Below are 25,321 nucleotides of genomic sequence, written 5' to 3'. Positions count from 1 at the left end.
TCAAAGTCTCCTGCATATACAAAACTGCCTAATTAAATAGAATTTAATTCTGAGATATCGATATAATGATGATCGATTAAATTTACTGAGGTAATATCTGATAACATTATGACGAGCTCGAGGCGTAACTGAACATGGATGAGGACGTTAAGTTTGCTACGGTGCATTACCAGATTCGTCCAGTATATAAGGCACTGAAACTCCAACTGTGAGCACTTACAACCATCCAGTAACTTGAAACCTTCCTTCACAACCAAAGTAAGTGGATATAATATTATATTTTACGTAGATATACATTTAGTAATATGGCTTATGTGTTTCTCGAATGCCAGCTTATTAAAGGGAACTAAATTTGTTCAGGGCACATACTTCTATGCGTATTTTGTTTGGGTTTTACGATATATGTTTTGAGATGAGATTAAAAGCATGCTACGCATATCATTGATTTATATTGCTTTATTTAAACCACATATTATTTCTTTGAAAGGCAGGGAACATTAAACATTAAGTGCAAATCCATTCGACCTCTCCCGCCGTAAAGTTCCATCCCATAGCTTTTGATAATGTTCACAATTTTACTGTCCCAACAAATATTCAATTTATTATTATTCTGTAATTTTAATTATGGTCTTTAGTTGTGATAAACGTGACAACACTAAACATGTAGAATCTGCGGATCACATTGTGTCACCGTTACACTAACTCATTGCAGCCGTGGGTCGACCCGCTCCCCTCCTCGCTCCAAGTGAAATGTTTTTGTGGGTTTGTTTTTTTGAAAGTATTTTTTCGTGGTAACATGACTCCCCTGCCACCCACCCCCCCCCCCCCCCCCCTCTAAAATCAACTATTAAATGTCAAACGTGGGGGCGGATTTACGAAGTCTTTATATTTTCTTAAACGTAAGTGTAAGAAAATGTAGGCTTCGCTTCGTAAATTCGGCCTGTGGTTTAGAGAGTTAGATAAGAAACTCACTTTAGCCACGATAGTATGGATGTGGGAACTCACTTTAACCACGAAAGTAAGGGTGTGGGATACTCACTTTAGCCACGACAATAATGGTGTGGGAACTCACTTTAGCCACGATAGTAAGGGTGGGGGAAACTCAAATTAGCTACGATAGTATGGGTGTGAGAACTCACTTTAGCCACGATAGTAATGGTGTGGGAACTCACTTTAGCCAGGATAGTAGGGGTGTGGGAACTAACTTTAGCTACGATAGTAATGGTGAGGGAACTCACTTTAGCCACGATAGTAAGGGTGTGGGAACTCACTTTAGCCACGATAATAAGGATGTGGGAACTCACATGAGCAAGGATAGTAAGGGTGTGGCAACTCAATTAAGCCACGACAGTAAGGGTGTAGGAACTCATTTGAGCCACGATAGCAAGGATGTGGAAACTCTCTTTAGCCACGATAGTAAGGATGTGGAAACTCAATTAAGCGACGACATTAAGGGTGTAGGAACTCACATTAGCCACGATAGTAAGGGTGTGTGAACTCACATTAGCCACGATATAATGTGTTTGGAAATTCAACGGCACAACGCAAAAAGACCGGTATTCAACTTGAAATCCTTGGACTTTTCATTCTACACAATCTTTCAGTTGAAAACAGTCTTGAATTGTTATATTTTTGGCGGGGGACGTGAGCCCTTTAAAAGCGTGTGACTGAAACATATTTGTTTTATTACTTAACTTTACAAAATCGTTTCATACCATATTTTCCAGATTTTCAAAATGATCAAAGCCGTTATTGTCGCCCTTGTCGCCTGTCTGGCTGTCGCCTCAGCCATTGGATACGGATACCCCATGATGTACGGAGGATATGGAATGGGAGGATATGGATACGGCATGCGAGGTTACGGCATGGGAGGATACGGCATGGGAGGTTACGGCATGGGAGGATACGGACACGGAGGTTACGGCATGGGAGGATACGGACACGGAGGTTACGGCATGGGAGGTTACGGCATGGGAGGTTACGGAATCGGCATTGGAATCGGCCACGGAGGTTTTGGAGGTTACGGTTACGGCAAAAAATGTAAGTTCTACGGAGAAAGTCTATAAGCTAAAGTATTATAGTCTTCACATTGTTAATCAATTTCTTATTTTGTTTTACTTTCACATTAAATTATGAGATTATCAACAGATATAGACTGGGTATTCGTTGTTTTCGTTTCTTCATTTGACGTGCGTTCGTTCATTATTATTATCGATTAAACAGTGACAGCTTTATGACCAACTGGTCGGTAAGCTCGTTGATTAAACTATTCTAAAAATTACACAGTAAAAATGCAGACCAAAGCATGTCAAAAACAAATATTTATCTATGTTCCCATGAGTATTCATAATATTCGTACTTACTTATTTTACTTGTTTGTTTCAGAAACATCATGATATATTATTGAAGAGAAGCTACGTGTAGTTACGGTTTGTCATTTGTGATACAAGATGGACATTGTCACTGGTTTTGTTGTTATAGTAAATAAATAATTGTAAATACATATTCGTTGAAGTTTATTGCATAATAGGCACTAATTGCTTGCAAAACGCCTATATCAGACTAGAACACCAACGCAATCATTTGAAAGCGGCAATGGGCGGGATTTGGATCAGTCGGTTGAGTGATCGCTTGAGGTTCTTGCGTCGCAGGATCGAACCACCTCGGTGGAACCATTCACCTGATTGGGTTTTGCCCCGTTACAACTAGTGGTCCACAAATGGCAAAGACCGTGGTATATGCTTTCCTGTCTGTCGGAAAATGCATATGAAAGATCCCTTGCTGTATCAGGACAAATGTAGCGGGTGTCCTCTGATGACTACGAGTCATAATTACAAAATGTTTGACATCCAATAGCCGATGATTAATTATTAAAATGGTGTCGTTAAACAAAACTAACTTTAACTTTGAAAACGACAAGTGACAGCCCGGAACATCGCTGAGTTGAGGTCAATTAGCAGAAGTACTGCACGTAACCGGTTACGTGATTAAAACCTACGACCATGACTGTTCAGCAATACGTTATCCTGTGATAACGTCACCGACGACGCACCCGGAATGATATAGACCACACTTTAGGTTCAGAAAACCAGACTGTACTACTGTACTTTTAAAAAATAAATAATAAATGCATAAAGGAACAATACAGTCATAAGTTCATGTTTGTAAAATCACCTTGAAACGTCGTTCAGAATTATATCTAATTGGTCTGGAAGAATGTTTTTCATATTCCTCATCGTTCCAAAAGATGTTTTGGTACTAAAAATTAGCTCAATATATAAAATATTACCAGATATATGGCTGTTGTTAATATGGTGGCAGCCATCTTGGAAAATGGCCGCCATTCGAAACGCACGCAGTTTTGAACGTGTCATCAAGTGATTTCATGATCCCCACAACATGCCTAAAGTCTAGCCATGCGAATTAATGTTACTCTACCTGTACCCCCGTCCCCCTCCCCCCAAAAAAAAAGAAAAAAGAAAAAAAGAAAAAAGAATAATAATAAAATAAATAAATAAATAAATAAATAATAATAATAATAATAATAAAAATAATAAAAGTTAACAATAAAATAATAATAAAATAAAATAAAAATTGCAGGACTAATACGCCAACAATAGTGTTGCAATAGGTAAAGTATAAAGTATAAAACTAGAGAAATCAAACAACTGCGGATATGATTGGCTTTAGTCAATGCGACATTGATTTACGAAACTAGAAATACAAATGGAATAATCTTATCCACAGGTCAAAAACCAGAAGCACTTGACGGTCAAAACATACGGAAGACCAGTAAACTGTGTTAATTGTGCAATTAAAACACACGAGGTTTTTATCGATGGGCAAGCGATCGTCAGAATTTGACATGCGACACACGATAGACGTTGAGAGAAATACGCGATAACGAGCTCCGTGTCTCCTCGTGATGCCAGCACTTCCTAACTGTTGTTGGAGTACTCAATGATTAAATCCGCAAATGACGTGAATCCAAATGCAGCACCAAGGATGAAGATTGCCGTACTGACAAGATTCAGATGATTAAGTGCTTGTTAATCGAACGATTCGTAATCAATCAAGTTGTCTTCGTTCAAGTTTAAAATGTTTTCTTAAAAAATGAGATCAAATATTTTCGGCTTTTAAATAGGTACACAGAGCCATTTCTAGACTGAAATAACAAATTCTAGGGGTGTGGGCAGTAACACAATAATTAGAGCACTCTAATAAATATAAACCCCAACCCCCACCCTACCCCACCCCACCCCAAAAAAAGGTAAATGAAAGAAAAAAAAAAAAAGAAAAAAAAAACTAAAAGAAAAAAGAAAAACACGAAAACACTACAAACCCCCAAAAACATTTCAAAATAAAATGGAAGGTTTTTTTTCAGGGGAGGCAACTGTTCCCTCGTTGCCCTCCCACTAAGAAATTTTGTTCGTTTGCTTTGACTAACGACACCACTGGAACACATTGATTAATTAATCATCGGCTATTGGATGTCAAACATGTGGTAATTCTGATACGTAGTCATTGGAGTAAACCTGCTACGTGTTTCCTAATGCAGCAAGGGGACTTTTATATGCACTTTCCCACAGACAGGAAAGCGCATACCACAGTCTTTGTCCAGTTGTGGTGCACTGGTTAGATCGAGAAAAAAACCAATCAGTTGAATGGATCCACCGACGAGGTTCGATCATGCGACTCAAACACCTCAGGCGAGCACTCAACCGACTGATCTAAATCCCTACCCCCCCCCCCCCCCCCCCCCGCCCCATTAAGAAGGCGCGTGGCATTCTTTGTATAAAACCTTTACTGTCTCGTTCCAGCCAGTGCACCACGATTGGTATTTCAAAGGTCGTGGTATATGCTATCCTGTCTGTGGGATGGTGCATATAAAAGATCCCTTGCTACTAATGGAAAAGTATTGATTTCCACTCTATGACCGTTTCAAAATTGTTTGACATCCAATAGCGGATGATTAATAAATCAATGTGCTCTAGTGGTGTCGTTAAACGAAACAAACTGGGTTTTTTTTTTTTTAAACCTTTACTGAAATGTTAGCTAATAAATTTATAATTTTTATCTAAATTAATCTATAAATTAAACTTTCCGTCTCATGTCCGCTCACTGGCCCTGCCAGAGTCCGAACCTGTGAGGGGCGTGCCCGAAACCATAGGGGTATAGGGGCACGTTAACAGAGTTCAGGTTCAGCTCATATTTCAGAATTCGAGCAACATATTAACCTATTATTCATTGCATTCAGTACATTGGATATTTTGAACTAGTGCCGAATCCAGGAAACTGTTCCAGAAGTATTCTACAATGACAGTGCGCTGACAAGAGTCGATCCACGAAATATTCAAGGCAGATCACAGAAAATACAAAGTGACATATGTGACTATTAGGCATATACATCATATACAATTAGGGGCGGGGCGTAGCCCAGTGGTAAAGCGTTCCCTTGATGCGCGATCGGTCTGGGATCGATCCTCGTCGGTGGGCCCATTGGGTATTTCGCACTCCAGCCAGTGCACCACGACTGGTATATCAAAGGTCGTGGTATCAGTTATCCTGTCTGTACATATAAAAGATCCCTTACCATATTTCCGTAAATAAAATGTGTTGAGTGCGTCGTTAAATAAAACATTTCCTTCCTTCCTGAAAATGGCACCACATTCAAAGTATATGCATAGATACTCAATTGAAAAGCGCAGCAGTCAGATTTGTAGTTCGAAAACAAATAAAAAGTATTTGAGTAGCCAATGAATAAGCCAAACATTGTATACATGGGCTATTGTGTGTAAGGATAACAACCTCACACGCTCGATTGCAATAACTGAAAATTGTGTGGTGCGTTTTCCAGTGTATACATTAACTGTTTCAGTTCCTGTAGTCGATGAGTAATAAATCAAAGTGCTCTAGTATTGACATAAACAAAATCATTCTAACCGGTTTCCATTACTGACACATTCAAAAACTGTTGTTAAAGTGTGTTTTGTTTAACGACACCTCTAGAGCACATTTATTAATTAATCATCACCTTTTTTTTCTTCTTTTTTTTCATCTAATGGATGTCAAATATTTGATAATTCTGGCACGTAGTCACCACAGGTAACCCGCTCTCCTAATACAGCCAGGGATAATTTATATACACTTTTCCATAGAGAGGAAAGCACGTACCATGGCCTTTGACTAGTTGTGGTGCACTCAAAAACTGTGGTATGCAAAGAATGAAAGAAGTGTTTTATTTAAGGACCACAAAGAAAATTAGAGAGGAAACTCTTTTTGATTAACTAGCAGCAAAGGATTTTTTATATGCATTATCACACATGCAGTATAATGTATGCTATGGCCTTTGTTACACCAGTTGGGGATCGATCGCAAACCGACGGTTGTGGTATGGTGCAATGCTAGATCAAGCTACCAACTGTCAGCAGAAAGTTGTCCAATTAGTTAACTGAGCCCAATTACCACTCGATCTCGTCGTATAACCCATTAGTTGTTACTTTAATCGTAAGTCGGGAGGTTTGGAAATTACAACGCAACCGTCGAGTTGGTCAGCTTCATCGTGACAGTTGATATTCTGAACCTAGCATTATATATGCATTGATGCTAACTGGTCAGAAGGACAAGACAATAATAATAATAATAATAATAATAATAATAATAATAATAATAATTTTTAAAAATGCAATTTGTTTAAAGTGTGTATTTCTTTGACATGTCACAAGCATAATTGAATCGAAAAATAATTATTTAAAAAAATAATTAAATATTTATAAAATGAATCCAAGTAGTATAGACGTTATGTTTCCCATATAAGAAATTTTACAAAACAAAAAATAAGTAATTTTCTGCACCTTATGGCTAATTCTTTTTAAAACCACTTCTACTCTAACATAATGTATTAATGCTATATTTCATGATATCAAACATATTATTTAATAAGCTGTTTGTTTACAAATTCAGTAGGTATTGTTCACTAGTTATTTAAAATGAACCAAGTGGATTTTTTCTATTTTGTTTTTGCGCCACCAGAAACTCCATATGTATAAACCTGTATGTTTTAGTTCTGAAACCGAACCCCCCACCCCCACCCCCCCCCACCCCAGCCTACTCCCCTGAACATAAACTTTGAATCTTTTGTCAATAAATACCGTGTTTTGTAAAAAAATAAAAAAAGAAAGAAGGCAAAATAATATAAAATTTCATATATAGTAATACTTATCTGAACAGCGACCAAACGCTATATTGCCATTAAAATTTACTTCCATTCTATTATTATTATTAATTATTAAAAAAAAACATTTCTCTAAACTACAAGAAATATATAACAATGCACTCAAAATGGTCATAATAAGCTGTAATATCCACACGTGAAATGATACATAAATCGTCCAGAAATTATTTGACGTACTAACACCGGATGTCCACAACGCCGCCTGTCTGTGTTTCCATTGTAAGTTAGAGTAATGTACATGCCTTTTATTTAGATATGATGCGCATCGGTGAGCCCATCGGGCTATTTCTCGTTCCAGCCAGTACTCCACAACTGGTGTAACAAAGGCCGTGGTATGTACTATGTTATCTGTATGTTCGACGCCATATAACAGTTCTTAGAAATGTGTTGAGTGTGTCGTTAAATAATACTAAAATGTCTTCTTTTTCCCCCATCGCATTTGTTTTGATAATAGCGGGCGGGAAGTAGCCCAGCGGTAAAGCGCTCGCCCAATGTGTGATCGGTCTGGGGTCGATCCCTATCTATGAACCCATTGCCCTATTTCTCGTTCCAGCCAGTGGACCTCGACTGATATATCAAAGGTCGTGGTATACTATCCTATCTATGATATGGAGCAAATAAAAAATCCCTTGTTACTAATTGAAAAAATGTGGGATTCGTCTCTACGACTATATGTCAAAATGTTTAACATTCGATAGCTGATGATTAAAAGAGCAATACGTTCTAGTGGTGTCGTTAAGCCAAACAAACTGTAAGACTCCAAACAGACTGCAAATATTCGTATCACAGTGCCTGCACCGATCTAAAGTAAATTACATTCCTATCGTAATCATCATCACCACCGTCATCATCACCATCTTCATCGTCATCATCATCATCACCATCATCGTCACCACAACCAACATCAATTACATTCCCATCATAATCATCATCATTATCATAATCATCATCGTCATCATATTCAACACTAATCAGTGCCATGGACAATACTGCCAATTAAATATTTTCAAGACTTCTGTTAAATAATTGTCCAACATTTCGGCAGCCATCGATATTGGGCTTCTACAATCACCTTCCTCATGGAAATGCGCGATTCTCCGTTAATCAGTTATATCCACATTAAAACGAGTCATCTAATACTAAAAATAAAACAAAAACTACAACAAAACAGTTAACACAACAACCATTAAAAAAAAGGAATATGAATATATTTTTTGGAAATATTTTATTAACAAAGTGTCATGTTATGTTACTACAAAACTGGATGTTTATTGTCTTTTGTTTCTAAAAATGGATATTCTGGAACAATGCTTAAGGAGACACCCGATGTGACACATACTTGTATCATGTTTCAGGTCGACGTTTTCTGAATTCTTCATTACACGTGATTTGAGACAGAATGGTGTGTCTCTTTATAACAACAGTCCACAAGATTACGAAGCACCCATCTTTATTTTGTACACCTGCGTGTTACGTTTCAAAATAATGGTGTTAATTTCAATACATCGTATTGTTACATGGTTCCTAGAAAAAAGGAAATAAACTGTCTGCTGAAATCCATAGATAACACCAAAATACATTTCTTGCCCATATGCGTTTTTGTTTTCAAATGTAACAAAAAAGTTAAATAAATTTTCGCAGGTGTGTAGTGTAATGTGTGGTTCTACGTTACAAAAGAACTAAAAATATTCAAAAGTGGTATTTATTTATTTATTTATTTTCGTTTCGTTGAATCGCCTGCAATATTAGTGTTTACGAACTTTTGCCGTCTATGTTAAAAATGCTGCCGAGTTTTGAAAAGTGACTGAACAGAGCTTTGAAATGGTTTCTGATGGGATGTATGTAATTGTACACAGTGTTATGTTCTTTGAAAACTAGTCATTTCGTCATATATTTCTCCATGAGGTTGTAGTTCTTGCAGTGGTGTCCCACCCAGATGAATCCCAGGCCGTTCATTCCGGGTCTGCAGATTTTGTTGGCGCAGGTCATCATGAGGTCAAACTGCAAGACAAAACAAAGACAAAGGTGAACAGACGAAACGGCAGCAACAACTACTACAACGACAAACATTCTGAGAGTACACCTAAAGGAATGCATGTCCCCTGCCGGGTCCAGCACATTTTCGTATATCCTATGTTCAACGGCCATAACTCTGTGAGAAAAAGAAAGAAATGTTTTATTTAACGACGCACTCAACACATTTTATTTACGGTTATATGGCGTCAGACATATGGTTAAGGACCACACAGATTTTGAGAGGAAACCCGCTGTCGCCACTACATCGGCTACTCTTTCCGATTAGCAGCAAGGGATCTTTTATTTGCGCTTCCCACGGGCAGGATAGCACAAACCATGGCCTTTGTTGAACCAGTTATGGATCACTGGTCGGTGCAAGTGGTTTACACCTACCCATTGAGCCTTGCGGAGCACTCACTCAGCGTTTGGAGTCGGTATCTGGATTAAAAATGCCATGCCTCGACTGGGATCCGAACCCATTATCTTCCAGCCTGTAGACCGATGGCTTAACCAAGACGCCACCGTAACGCTGTGAGAAATGAATATATATCTCCGTCACTACCACTCCTACTATTACTATTGCAACTACTACTATTACATGGGCGGGACGTAGCCAGTGGTAAAACATTCGCGCGGTCGGTCTAGGATCAATCCCCGTCAGTTTTCCCATTGGGCTATTTCACGTTCCACCCAGTGCTCCACAACTGGTGTAACAAAGGCTGTGGTATGAACTATCTTGGGATGGTGCTTAGAAAACAAAATCCCTTGTTGCTAATCGAAAAGAGTAGCCCATGAAGTGGCGACAGCGCGTATTCTCTCTCAATATATGTGTGGTCCTCAATCATATGTCTGACGCCATATAATCGCAATTAAAATGTGTTGAGTGCGTCGTTAACTAAAATATTTTCGTTCTTCCTTCCTACTAGTATTATTACAACTACTACTATTACCACCACTATTACAACAACTACAACTACTTCGCCATAAACTAAAATCAAAAATAATAAAGCTTGTTAAACGATGTGATCACTTTGGCAACGGAGGAAACCTACTTGGATTTGTTCTAGTCCATAGGCCTACAACTGACATACAGCTTAACCACTACTTTGCAATTAAATACTTAACTCAACTAGCAATTATTAACAAAGTGCATTCGCAATAGCCAGCAATAATACGAGCACACTGTGTTTAAAGGGACAGTCCTGAGTTTGCTGCAATTTTTAAAGGGACATTCCCGAGTTTGCTGTATTGTAAGATGTTTCCGACTAATAAAATATTTCTACGATTAAACTTACATATTAAATATATTTTCTGGTTTAGAATATCAGTGTCTGTATATTCAAAGTGTTTCTGGTCAAAAAGTCTCTGTTAGTCGATAACATGTTAAAAACTGCAGCAAACTCAGGAATGTCCCTTTAAGATGTTATCCACTAACAGAGTTTTTAACGATTGTAATTACATATCAAATATATTTTTCTGCATAAAATATTAGTGGCTGTATATTAAACGTGTTTCTGGTCGTTTTAATATTTATACTAGGTTAATTTGATTTTATTTCCTAAAATATATTTTTTCCGTACGTACGAAATTATTTGAAAACTAAATCCAGTTTGGGCTTCTTACAAATATTAAGACGACCAGAAACACTTTGAATATACAAACACTCACATTCTAAACAAGAAAATAGATTTAATATGTAAGTTGAATCAGGAATATATTTTATTAGTCGGAAACATCTTACGATGCAGCAAAGTCAGGAATGTCCCTTTAAAATATTACCGCTACAGCATACTGCATTACGTGCATATTCATTCGTCCGTTATTTACTGTTGCTGTTTTAATCTCTACGCTGACACAAACAATAATTATGAACTCTTACCGGAGCTGTCCCGAGGCAGTACACAAGTAACGTGTTTCCTGTCAACACAATTATGGAATAATAGTTGGTTATTAGTGGGCATCACAGCATACCAGAAAACCTGTACAGAGTTCACGGTGATTGTTGTTGTTTTTAATCAAAAGAAGGGGAAAACGTTTTAGCGGCACCTCGGCATACCATTATTGGAAATTACGGCTATTTGGATGACTAATATAGTTATTTTGTCACTTGACCAAGAGTCAGAGATGAAACCCGCTGTCGCCTCGTAGTAGGTGGTGGTAGTAATAGTAGTATTTCTGAAGTACGTAGGAAGTGGACTAAGGCGGAAATGAATCACCCAACTAAATTTTATTGGCTCAATAATACATGTTGTCTTATTAACAACACTGTAAAATCATTGTTCCTCAGCGGTTATCAAACCATAATTGGGTTTTGTACTGCAACAATTAGCAATATTAGCAGTGAAGCGTATTTTGTGAGTAATTTTGAAAAGACATTGCGTCGCATACCACAAAGTAAAGTACATGTGCAATAAATCTCTACCCCACTGGGAACATGCAGGTGATATTAAAATAGTATGTCTATATGCACAGAGTAACAATATGACCCTATAGCATGGCATCGCGATACAAGGTTCGCAATACGATGCATCGATTTAGGGAAGCTGTATCGCGATACATACTATACATGTATTTTCTGTCTGGAATAAAATACATTTTGAGCTACTATAAACATCGGCACGGCCAGAAACACATTGGATTACAACTAATACGGTAAATAAATACAGAACTACACAGTTGTTGTTTTTGCTTCCTATTTATTGCACTTATTTTTATTTTTATTTATTTATTTTATTTTATTTTATTTTATTTTATTTTTATTTTATTTTATTTTTTTATTTTTATATTTTTTTTGGGGGGGAGGTGGGGGGTGCGCAAGAACATTTATATGGTTTTGCGCAAAATATACAAGTACAATAAACAGGAAGCAAAAACATCGTATGTGAAATTCTGTATTTATTACATACTTTTTTTCTGTTTTTTTTCTTTTTCACTTTAACGTCATAACTGCACTAAATATTTCTTAAATCTATTATTATCAATACTCCTTTCATGCATGTACTTAACGTTAAGAATCAATCTTTGTGGAAATCTTGTGTAATGTTTCAATTACGATGCGTCGTAATTTGTAAATCATATATGACGTACGAGTAAGTAACAAAAAGGCGCTAACTCCAGGAAAAATAAAAAGGGAATTCCCCAATTAAATGTTCCGGTCCAGATCGCAATTTATCCCACGGTTTGAAAATGTCTCTATCAATATAATATGAAAGACATTTGCTTAATACCAGCTCGTGTATCCTACCGAACAGAAACTACCATGCCTCCAAAGTTACAGAATGCATTAATAGATTTTGGTCTGAACATACAGTAACCTGGAAAAGATAAAGAATCACTTTCACCACAATGTGTTTCTGCAAAACAGATAATGTCAGATTTAAAAAGTGTGCATCATCTAGTTTGCAAATCCGCTAGCCGCCAAAAAATTTATAAGCTCCACCTATATTCCAAAACAAAATGGATATGTTTATGAAATATCTTATTATATCACTAAAGTCAAATGAATTCTGTTTACCAAATAACACACAGGAAACATATAATCAACACATTAATAAACTCGAACACAATGGGCCGAATTTTCAAAGCCTGTTTTTTTTAAACGGAGGTGTTTATGCATTGTAAATGTATGTAGTTACACGCGTGTAACCTTAAACCAGGCTTTGTAGATGTATGTAGTTACACGCGTGTAACCGTAAACCAGGCTTTGTAGATGTATGTAGTTACACGCGTGTAACCTTAAACCAAGCTTTGTAAATGTATGTAGTTACACGCGTGTAACCTTAAACCAGGCTTTGTAAATTCGGCCCATTATGATTAAAATACATAAAGAGTTATATAAAATCTTTTGACTAAAGTCATAAAGTGTATCTTGTAAATTGCTGGTTCATATTTGAAAGTAATCTAATCCATAATCTACAAGCCCTGTTAACTGCTAATTTTAATTCAATTTCCCGCCTGTCAATGTTATTGAATAACGTTTCAAGGCTATGGATGAAGTTGGTAATGGTGGTTGAGATATTAGCTTTTTTGGTGACGTTTTGAATGATCACGGCCTGACCATGTTTTATGATTCCAGTGTTAATGTCTCTTAGAAGAACTACTTCTTTCCTGATTTGAGAAAATTGGTGCTTTGGTTCTAATCAGCGTAAGCAAGAAGCCCAAGCAGTTGATTTAGGGTGTTTTTGTGATGTTGACGAGACACAGAAGACCAATGTGATCCTGGTGAACACCATCATCTTTAAACATGTTGTGTTTGGTATCAGACAGTGGAATAATGTTAACCATGAGACCATGTAGTGCTTTGTTGAAGTTTTCCACCTTCTCGTTTTAGGCACTTGAAATATTGACAGAAAACCTCAACATTGTAGATCGCTGGCTGCTGTAATTTAGACGACAAATACCAATTAGTGTTGAGATCAACGAGACATCTATCGACATCATGACTTGCAAAATTGCCTCAGAGTATGATTCTTTACGTTAAGCAAATCCAGAGGCGTGCGGACTCCCATTTTTGTAGGAGAGGCAGATTGATTTTTGCCCGAATAAAAATACTCGAATCTAGATAACAACATTTATTTATATTACCATTACTGCCAAACAGTTATATATGGTTGAATACGACTCATTGAGCATTTTGATATGGATAACAACTAATATTGTTGGTAGAATGATGGAAATACATGGTGAAAACGTTTCAATCTAGCTAATTTTGCCCGAATTTCTCTATCGTATTTGCCCGAATTTGATGGTTTTCTCCCCCTACCTGCACCCCTGTCTCGTACGCTTATGAGCAAATCCACGAGTATTGATTATAAATTTAAGAAAGTGTAGCTACGACGATAAATTATTAAAAACAAAATTAAATGCCGTTTTTGTAATAAAATAAAATAAGGCATGCAATAAAAATATACAAAACTCACATACGTTGTTTTCGCTTTCTATTTTATTGCAGTCGTTTGTTTTGCGCAAAAACGTACCACTCAACTGCTACTGGGTCTCGCGATATATACTGTTTCGCAAAATAAATTCGGACAATAAACAGCGAAAACAACGTGTGTGAAGTTTTGTATATGCAATTGTTGGAAATATAATATACTATCTAATACCTATGGTCAGTGTATATCGTACTGCAGCGAGTGTCAACGGGCGCTCGAACACGAATGTATGCAAACATAGGTACCATAATGTTATGCACGCTGTTGGTTTAGGATCGATCCTCATCGGTGGATCCATTGAGCTATATATCGTTCCACTCAGTGCACCACCACTTGTATATAAAAGACCGTGGTATGTGCTATCCTGCAGTAGAGAATGCACGCCATAGTGTATTCGTGAAAACAAAACTATTAGCTGGTCCTAACAAGTCTCGTTAATTCCTTTTCATTAATTCACAATTTGGAGTGCATTCTCCAACTTAATCTAGTATAATGTTAACGTGACTGCCAAATTAGCTGATATTTTACATTATTTAATGGAAAACTTTGTTAACATATTTACAAAACCTATAACCCAAAACGACAGGATCCTATGAGGCCTAACTTGAACGATTCGACCAGTAAATACGCACACAATAGAGACCATGCCCACTTCACTAGAGAGTATTACCCCACTCCAGATATCGTTCCTACGGGCATGTGGACGCACGCACACACACATCCACAGGCTTACATACATACATATATGGGACAATTTGTGAAGCCAGAAATGATTTAATTATCCCATGCGCCAGTGCGTTAATATCTATGTATGTAATAGTCAACGACGACAAACATACAATATATAGATATTCATACATCAATACATACTAGCCAGTGCCGAGTTTGCCCAATGTGTCATGCACGTAAGCGGAATCGACCGCGTAGCATGTCGGCCCCATGCATATGGTTGAGTTAAACAGCATCCTTTTTATGGATGTCTGGATAGCTCAGAACGTATCGTGCCAAGTCTGTAAGTTGCGGGCGATTCGGTGCCGTAGGTTCGAGTCCCAGCAACGGCACGGGACAATTTGTGAGGCCAGAAAGGATTTAATTATCCCCTGCGCCAGTGTGTTAATATCTATGTATGGAACAGTCAACCTCGACATATATGCAATATATAGATATTCATACATCAATACATACATACATACATACATACATGCATACATAACGGTACCCTTATAACAGGAATGGGTGTCCAGTTTAGAGGGTTTTCATTGTATGGTTTACAATTAACGGCTAAATAATTATTTATTATTTCATACTGTTTTTATGGCATAGGATTTTATATCGCAGGGGTCAAATGTAGCAGGTTTTCTTTCTAAGACTGTATTTCATATGTTTAACATCCAAAAGCGACTGATTAATAAATCAAGCAAACAGATATACACGGATTGCTCTGTGATTGTTATTACCAGTATCTTACCCAAAATAGTTGAGAATTAGACATTATTAAAATAGTATATAAACCGTTAAAGCAAAGTTCTTGATGCATAATTCAAGATAGATGTGAGTAAAAATGAATCAGTATGTTATTAAAATTGTAATCATTTGCAATCATTGACAACACAATATATGACACACACACACACACATACACACACACACACACACACACACACACACACACACACACACACACACACACAAACACACACACACACACACACAATCACACAAAGAAAAACATCACACTAGCTCATTCAGAAGTGGATGTCAATAATGTATTTAGACCGTGATAACAATATTTGTTAGCGGTATTATATTACGTGTGGAAATCCCTAAGCAGGTTGTACTATTCCACTGATGAATCACCCAGTGTTAGTGTGCGTCATACTATTATTTATGTATGTACATCAGGGCATCTGCGCTCCTCGTGGGCGTATTGTTACTAACTACGCAACACTATTGATGAATAAATTAGAAAGATGAAACGGTTGATATTAACATAGACCATTCTGATCAGGTCCACCCGTGGGGATGTGCAGAACAATTGCATTGCGTTCAGTGGTAGCAGAATAACCGATCACCTTCCATTGGCTTATACATCATGGTCCGAAATAGAGTAAATAGCCGAAATTACGACATATGTTTCAAAGTTAAGGTTTGTATTGTTTAGCGACATCACTTCTGCGCATTGATTGATTAACCATCGGCTATTAGATGTCAAATAGGGTATTTCTTGCTTCTAATGGGGAAAAAAAGGTAACGGATTTTCTATCTAAGACTGTCAGAATTCCCAAGTGTTTTTAACATCCAATAGCCGATGATTAATAAATCAATGTGCTCTAGTGGTATCGTTAAACAAACAAAGCCCAAAACACTTTGACGTAGTCTTTAGACTAAACCACCTACGTGTTTTTCATTAGCAGCATGTATATGCAAATTCCTACAAACATGATATCAAATACTGCGGCCTCTGATGGATGTACCAGTCTTGCTGGGCACTGGTTGGGAAAAAACAATAAAATGGGTCCGCCAATGAGATTCGATCTTACGACCCGAGCACCACCATCGAGTGTTTACCGACTAAGCTAAATACCATCTCGTTCTTTGCTTAGAGCGTTCGCTTGATGCGCGGTCGGTCTATGATCGATCCCCGTCGATTGGCCCATCAGGCTATTTCTCGCTCCAGCCAGTGCACCGCGATTAGTATATCAAAGTCCGTGGTATGTGCTATCCTGTCTGTCGGATGGCTCATTTAAAAGATCCCTTGCTACTAATGGAAAAATGTAACACGTTTTCTCTCTAAAAGTATACATCAAAATTACCAAATGTTTGACATCCAATAGCCGATGATTCATAAATCAATGTGCTCTAGAGGTGTCGTTAAACAAAACAAATTTTTTACTTTAGACTTAGTGACGCTGGCCTGAACGACAATTGATCAAAATGGGTCGACTTTAACTTTGCAGCGGTGAAAGGATCGGCGTGTACAGGCTGGCCCCGTGTGATTTCTGAGACGTAACTACATGTACTTGGCTTTTTTTCCCATTCCAACCAATTCCCCACGACTGATATATTACATGTACTGTGCATGTGTAATCTGGTCCGATCAATCTGGGGAAGTTCAGTCTTCCTAATGACGACCCTTGCAGCTAATCGAAAAGAGTAGCCCACGGAGTGACGACAGGCGGTTTCCTCTCTCAATATCTGTGTTGTCCTTAACCATATGTCCCACGCCATATAACCGTAAATAAAATGTGTTGAGTGCGTCGTTAAATAAAACATTTCCTTGCTTCCTAATGACGACGTTTGAATGGTACATCCTCCTGTGACAGCGTACAGAAAAAATCACCTGCCGGAGAAAACATGTACCGTTACGGCCTTGTCGAAACAACCTTTGAAGTCTGCTTTGTGCAGAGACACGAGAATACATGTGTTAATGATTTTGTCATTCAGATAGGGAAGTTTCATCTTAAAGGGACATTCCTAAGTTTGCTGCAATTTTTAAGATGTTATCGACTAGCAGAGACTTTTTGACGACTGTAATTACATATGAAATATATTTTTCTGCATAAAATATTAGTGTCTGTATATTAAACGTGTTTCTGATCGTTATAATATTGGTACTAGGTTAAATTTCAATTTATTTCCTAAAAACTATTTTTTCGTATGTACGAAATTATTTGAAGACAAAATCTAGTTTGTGCTTCTTACAAATATTAAGACGACCAGAAACACATAGAATATACAGACACTGATATTATAAACAAGAAAATATATTGAATATGTAAGTTTAATCGTAGAAATATTTTATTAGTCGGAAACATCTTACAATGCAGCAAACTCGGGAATGTCCCTTTAAGAAAAACCGTTGGTGATTATGTTGTGGCAGCGGATCTCAAACTCTAGACAACGAATCGCAATTGCAATATAGTAGACCCCTCATAACGCTTGTTTAAACTACATTTCCCCCCCCCCCCCCCCCGAACTTCTCTATAAAGCAGATTGTAGAACATCAGGGTCGTACCTAAAATGAAGGGGTGGGTGCCGGAAATGTATTTCGCAAAAATTCAGAGCACAGTAATATAGTGCCTTCGCCATGTAGACAAATTAAAAACGGACAATTTTGTATGGTGCGGGTCCCTTGGATATTTAAGTATTCTGATTTCGTGGGCATGTCGTGTGGTAGAGGGTGATCAGTGACAGAATCGGTCGCCATCGGTTGACTTATAACTGACGTTTACACCGTCCCAACAAGTGGACCTCTACTATTATCTCCCCTGTAGCATATTTGAGAGTGGGCGCCCTCTCCGGATTCTCCTTATACTCTCTACATTAATAAATTAGAAGTGTGAGACCACCCCTTGACATTTCGAAGAGGGCGATCTTCCATTCTCGTGTTGTTTTCAAAAATAAAATCTGGATAAATTATTATTATTATTATTATTATTATTATTATTATTGCAAACTTGACTTATTATTATTATTATTATTATTATTATTATTATTGCAAACTTAACAAACTTGACAAAATTCGTCACATAGTAAACATATCTAAGGTATGTACAGACCACGCTGTCTAAGGTCTAATTATAATGTAAGCCAACGCTTACGCCAAGTAATAGAATACAACTAAAGCTGAAGACATATATCGAGAATAATACATGAGTGGCCGTTAGATACCATTTATCTCACAACGAGTTGTTTTAAAATGGTACCTAACGGACACGAATGTAGTATTCTATTTCAAACAGGTTTTAAGCAAATTATAACATCTTTTTCGACTAAAAGTTATTTACAGCCGTTGCAGCTGACTTACACGTCACAGACACATGATTGCCAGGTTACCTATACGTCACAGTGTAATCGATTTCAACCGTGCTGTTGTTGTTTGTTTTTTGTGTGGGTTTTTTACTGGACGTGTGGCACTGGTGACCTGGTCATCACCTAGGAGCAGCCAGTGGTATGTCTTGAAATTGTTAACACACGTACGTGTGTAAACAAATATGTGTTATCAAAAATAACGCATGGTGTTCTCACCAGCAGGTGTGCAAGAAACGCCAGTTAACAATCCTTTTTTTGTTTGTTTTTGTTTTGTCGGATTTGATTGCGGCACGTTTTGAACAGTGCTCGAAAATGTTCCAAAAAGACGACGCTACACAATACGAGTGACTCGTATGAGGCTATTCACGAGAATAACCGAGCAACCGATGAAATCTTGATATTGTCTTGTCAATCGGCTAGTCTCGTGGTTATCGTACGAAGCACTCGTGTCGTGTGGCGTCGCCTTTAACGGAGAAAGGATTCTCATATTATGACGTCATTTTGGCGATGACCCGGTATTAAAGTGACATTCCCGAGTTTGCTGCAATGTTTTCAGATATAATAAAATATTTCTACGATTAAACTTACATATTAAATATATTTTCTTGTTTAGAATATTAGTGGCTGTATATTAAATGTGTTTCTGATCGTTCTAATATTTGTACTAGGTTAATTTTCATTTTATTTCCTAAAATATATTTTAAAAACCAATTGGGGCTTCTTCCAAATATTAAGACGACCAGAAACACATTGAATATACAGACACTGATATTCTAAACAAGAAACTATATTTAATATGTAAGTTTAATCGTAGAAATATTTTATTAGTCGGAAACATCTTACAATGCAGCAAACTCGGGAATGTCTCTTTAAGAATTGTAGGTTTGTAGTTTCGGCCCTGGGATAAACAACTGCTGGGAAATTGTTATCGCTTAACTGTAAAGATCGCAATTAGCACTGTGTGAGGTTGTCTTTGCATACTTGCATGTTTTATGTATTCCTGTAGTTTAGAACATAATATAATCAGTTTTCACTTGGTCTCATTGATGTTAAATTGTGTGGAAGCGTTCAATGTTATCCTCCATAATCATGGTTTTACGGAAATGATTTCAGATAAATTTTTCATGGTTTAACAGATCAGTTTTACGGACATATGTGCCGCTAGCTTAAAGGGGATATGACGGAATACACGCTACCCTTTGAGACATACGACTATGTGAAATAAACTGTAAATGGTTCAGTAACCAAGCTTTTATCTGTCTAAACATTTCAAATTATTTTTGTTGTTTACCGTGTTGCTTTTTTTTCATTGCCTCACATACAGTAATACATAAATAGTAATAGAGATGTTGCGATTCCCATCTTGCACATGTATGTAGGTATATCGCGAAGTGTACACGTACACAGATTTTGGTTACCTCATAATATAGTGAGTACTGTTATGAATACAATATTGTGTTTTGTTTTTTGTTTTTAAAGTACAATTTTATTACAAAATCAAATAGATTTCTTGCTCCGTTCGCACCTTCGAGATTCTTGGAACATTCTTAAACTGACATATCACATAATAAATTCCACTTCCGTATGTTAGTCTCAGACCTACTAACTGTCACGCCAATTCTCTGACGATATCACGACTTCTATGACTGCCAAGTTAATAGTCGAGCACTCTTACAACTCGATTCTCATCGTATACAACTCATACGATGTTCATCTGAGCGCATCCGTCGAAAGTTGTTTTTACCGGCCTCGGTGGCGTCGTGGTTAGGCCATCGGTCAACAGGCTGGTAGGTATTGGGTTCGGATCCCAATCGAGGCATGGGATTTTTAATCCAGATACCGACTCCAAACCCTGAGTGAGTGCTCCGCAATGCTCAATGCGTAGGTGTAAACCACTTGCACCGACCAGTGATCCATAACTGGTTCAACAAAGACCATGGTTTGTGCTATCCTGCCTGTGGGAAGCGCAAATAAAAGATCCCTTACTGCTAATCGGAAAGAGTAGCCCATGAAGTGGCGACAGCGGGTTTCCTCTCAAAATCTGTGTGGTCCTTAACCATATGTCTGACGCCATATAACCGTAAATAAAATGTGTTGAGTGCGTCGTTAAACAAAACATTTCTTTCTTTCCGTCGAAAGTTGGGAGTGGAAGAAATTACAACGCAACTGTCGAGTTGTCCAACTCCGCCGTGACAGTCGATAGTCTGATGCTAGCATTACATAGATCCCACTTCAAAAGCAACTAAAGTACCGTTTATATACAATTATGTTTGTAGCAACTTGCAACACAGAGATAGTTTGTTTTGTTTAACGACACCACTAGAGCACATTGATTTATTAATAATCGGCTATTGGATGTCAAACATTTGGTAATTTGGACATAATTATAGTCTTAGAAAGGAAACCTGCTACTTTTTTTCCGTTAGTAGCAAGGTGGGGTTTTTGTTTTTGTTTTTATTTTTTATTTTTTTTATATGCACCATACCCACATAGATGATAGCACATACCACGGCATTTGATATATCAGTCGTGGTGCAGTAGCTGGATCGAGAAATAGCCCCACGGACCCACCGACTGGGATCGATCACAAACCGACCGCGCATCAAGCGAACGCTGTACCACTGGCCTACGTACCGCCACACACAGAGAGGAAAACGTTAACATGAAAAATGCATGTCTACTGTTCTAAAGTAATATGTCCACGTCCACGTACGCTTTGGGAATCGCCCCTTCCCTATTGTCTAGACATCAACTTACGTGTCCATCAAAGCAGATGTTACAGACGAACAGACAGGCGTTGTCTGCGCTCATGTCCGTCAGACTGATACCCGGATGTACAGGCGTCGAGATGACCATACCGGCCAGCATGAAGGCAACCAGTCCACACAGAGCTTTATTCGCGGCCATCTTGTCCAGGTTCGCTGATAAGTACCTGCGGATATAAACGTTCACACTGCATACAAAGAGATAATAAGATAGTACCACCATCGTTACCATTGCCATCACCGACATCACCGCAATCTCCACTACTACTACTACTACTAGTAGTAATAATAATGTTACGACCGCTACTATCGCTACTACCACTATTGCTACTACTACTACCGCTACTACTACTACTACTACTAATACTGCTGGTGTTATTACAACTATTACTACTGCTGTTGCTACTACTACTACTACAATTACTACTGCTGCTGCTGCTACTAGTGTGTGTGTGTTTACGCGCAAAACGCGATATATCCATTTTTCATTTTCAGTAAAAATTATATTTTTAATTGGCGTATATCGCATTTTTATTAAAAAAAACGGGATTTACCCAATACAATGTCCTAAGGATCAGTCACGTTTTGCAGCAAATCAGCGGGCTTACGATTAACCCTTACTGACATACAATAATGGCTTTAACTAAAAACTAGAAAGAAAATGGTTTATATCACGTTTTGCGCCTGAACTCTTCATTATTATATATAGAGAAAGACAAGCTCAGAAAAGGAATTGATACATATATATTTTTTAACGCAGATTAGTCCACATAAAAGTAATTGTTTGAAAATAACGTGCAGGCTATGATTAAAAAATACTCTGAATGGCAAATTCGACTATTCTCTGAAATATTGCTGAAACTGTCTAGCAAATTAAATTTCAGACATGATGAAATAACTGTCTTTACTATACGTACGGTTTCAAACGAGGGCTTCGTAAAGTGATACTCCCCAGTATAAAATGATATATTCCAGCTGTCTCCCGTCAACAGAGCGTTGTCCCGTAATACTGCTATAGTCTCTCTCGTGTCGTACAGCAGACTGGAGACAGTTTCAGCAATACTTCGGAGAATAATTATGCTTAATCCTGTGGGATTTGCCATTCAAATTATTTTATAATCATAGCCTGCACGGTGTTTCAAACAATAACTGTCGTGTACCCATGTCGGTTAAAGGTGTACCGGCTTCGATGGCGTCGTGGTTAGGCCATCGGACTGCAGGCTGGAAGGTACAGGGTTCGCAGCCCGATACCGGCTCTAACCCAGAGAGAGATCTTAAGGGCTCAATGGATAGGTGTACGGCCACTACACCCTATTCTCTCTCACTAACAACTAACCAACTAACAACTAACCCACTGTCCATGGGCAGACAGCCCAGATAGCTGAGGTGTGTGCTCAGGACAGCGAAATTGAACCTTAATTGGATATAAGCACGAAAATGAGTTGAAATGAAAGGTTTGGGGTAGATTAGTGCACAGAAAATAGGTTGTGGGTAAAACAAATTGGATAATTATTATTTAAGGATTAGTTGCTTGTGTGTGTGTTAGTGTGTTTGTGTGTGTGTGTGTGTGTGTGTGTGTGTGTGTGTGTGTGTACAGAACCAACAGGAGTGGTGGTTGTAGTATCAGCAGTAGTAACATCATTACTATTGTTAGTATTAGTAGCATTAATAGTAGTGGTAGTGGTAGTAGTAGTAGTAATAATAATAGTAGTAGTGGTAGTTGTAATAGTAGTAGTAGTGGTGATAGTGGTAGCTGTAGCAGTAACAGTAGCAGTTGGAGTAGAAGTAGTAGTAGTAGTAGTAGTAGTAGTAGTAGTAGTAGTAGTAGTAGTAGTAGTAGTAGTAGTAGCAGCAGCAGTAGTAACAGTATTATTGTTATTATTATTAGTAGTAGTAGTAGTAACAACAGTAGTAGTGTTGGTAGTAATAGTAGCAGCAACAGTAGCAACAGCAGTTGTAGCAGTAAACAATAAGATATTGAACTAGCTAACAGTATATCACATCCAATTTATGTCCCTCTTCTAATAATTGTCATTTTTCATTCGTCGATAAATTGGTGACATGGGACCTTTGTTTCTCTTGAGGCATAAAGATAAAAGGAAACTCAATCGTGTTGGAAGTGACAATCTCGCCTCACCGTATTACAACACCAGTTAATAACCCTTAATACAAATACGCCTACGGTTCTAATAAACGTGTGTGTTGTCGCTTATTGTCTTCTGCATTCATGAAATATAATTAAAAATAATAATATTTTACATCATCATATAACGCAAAACAGTGGAATATCGCAAAGCTTCTAGGTTTTCGCCTTGGAGCATAATAGGTTACATATTATATTATTATTTGACGCATAGTATTTGACGATTATGGCCATTGTTATTAAATATTCTCTTTTAATATTCAGTATGAGGATAATATTTGTTATATTATTCTTAATAAATGTCAGAAACGGGGTATTTGTTTAACGACATCACAGCGCATTCTGATCAAGACTAACATACGGCAATTGCGACACTTGCGAGCGGGTCCTGTTAAAGGGACATACCCTAGTTTTTAAACACTAAGGCATATGTTTTTACTATTAGAGCCGTTTTTGATAACTGGACTCATACTTTACTTAGATTTTATTGTTTAGATTATCCCTTTCCGTACATTCGAAGCGTTTTTGGTCATCCTGGTATTTTTAATATCACAAAATGCATTTCTCATATTTTTAAAAACGCACGTGCGCCTGAGAGGTAACAGTTATGGAGTCGAGTTTTAGTCCATTTTTAGAGGATATTTCACCATTTCAAAGTCACAGACTCATGTTTCACTCAATTGTAACTTTATTCAAATGTTTATAGATTAATGAAACTTAGTGTTAATTTTCATGGCCTGAAACTAGGGTCTCTCCCTTTTAAAAAATCGAAATACATTAGTTTCAAAAGGCATGTGACCAGCCGCAATGAAATAATCGCATATGCAGGAAATGTTTTATTTAACGACGTACTCAACACATTTTATGTAATAGTTATACCCACACTTTACGAGGTGTATCGGTGAATATCCCAACAGTTTTAGTCGTGGGGCCTCCGAGGAGAAGCCGATAAGGTTCTCATGACCAAAACTATTGGGATATTTACCGATACACCGAGTAAGTGTTGGTATAACTGACTTATACCCCACTTACGGTCGATTGAATTATTATATTAGTTCTATGGCAAATAAACTCAATGACTAGAAAGTAGTAAATAATGAAACGAAAATAACATGGACCAGACGTCGTGAACCTCACATTTTGTTCTGGAGCAGTGAAGCCGTCTGTTTCAGTTGTTCGTGTCGCACGTACAAAGAAAGAAATGTTTTATTTAACGACGCACTCTACACGTTTTATTTACGGTTATATGGCGTCAGACATATGGTTAAGGACCACACAGAGTTTGAGAGGAAACCCGCTGTCGCCACTACATGGGCTACTCTTTCCGATTAGCAGCAAGGGATCTTTTATTTGCGCTTCCCACAGGCAGGATAGCCCCTAATTGTAGATCATGTATAAGCCTAAGACGCAAGCCGCA

At 37.7% G+C, this 25,321-nt stretch overlaps 2 protein-coding genes across 2 annotated transcripts; one reads left to right on the top strand and one right to left on the bottom strand.

Annotated features, from left to right (window-relative positions):
* The first annotated feature begins 1,736 nt into the window (after positions 1–1,736).
* LOC121369926 (keratin-associated protein 19-2-like) lies at positions 1,737–2,066 on the top strand. The gene has a single exon (XM_041495009.1). It carries the CDS (start codon positions 1,737–1,739, stop codon positions 2,064–2,066), a length of 330 nt encoding a protein of 109 aa, XP_041350943.1.
* A 6,376-nt stretch (positions 2,067–8,442) lies between these two features.
* LOC121372149 lies at positions 8,443–22,793 on the bottom strand. The gene is made up of 3 exons (XM_041498420.1): positions 22,679–22,793; positions 21,754–21,928; positions 8,443–9,235 (listed from the first exon to the last, which is right to left on the bottom strand). Exons 2-3 carry the CDS (start codon positions 21,901–21,903, stop codon positions 9,113–9,115), a joined length of 273 nt encoding a protein of 90 aa, XP_041354354.1. The 5' UTR covers positions 21,904–21,928; positions 22,679–22,793; the 3' UTR covers positions 8,443–9,112.
* Between the last annotated feature and the right edge of the window lie 2,528 nt (positions 22,794–25,321).

Source organism: Gigantopelta aegis, chromosome 4 (genome assembly GCF_016097555.1).
Source record: "Gigantopelta aegis isolate Gae_Host chromosome 4, Gae_host_genome, whole genome shotgun sequence".
NCBI classification, from domain to species: Eukaryota; Metazoa; Mollusca; class Gastropoda; order Neomphalida; family Peltospiridae; genus Gigantopelta; species Gigantopelta aegis.
The sequence above is the reverse complement of the archived record's forward strand: the minus strand, read 5'-3'. Positions and strand labels throughout refer to the sequence as shown.

Bases quoted from the DNA above. Each gene is read 5' to 3' on its own strand.
- LOC121369926 (XM_041495009.1), top strand. From the start codon at position 1,737: ATGATCAAAGCCGTTATTGTCGCCCTTGTCGCCTGTCTGGCTGTCGCC.
- LOC121372149 (XM_041498420.1), bottom strand. From the start codon at position 21,903: ATGGCCGCGAATAAAGCTCTGTGTGGACTGGTTGCCTTCATGCTGGCC. The intron at 9,236-21,753 runs GTAAGTTGATGT...TTTGTCTTGCAG, and splicing joins ACATCTGCTTTGATGGACAC to TTTGACCTCATGATGACCTG.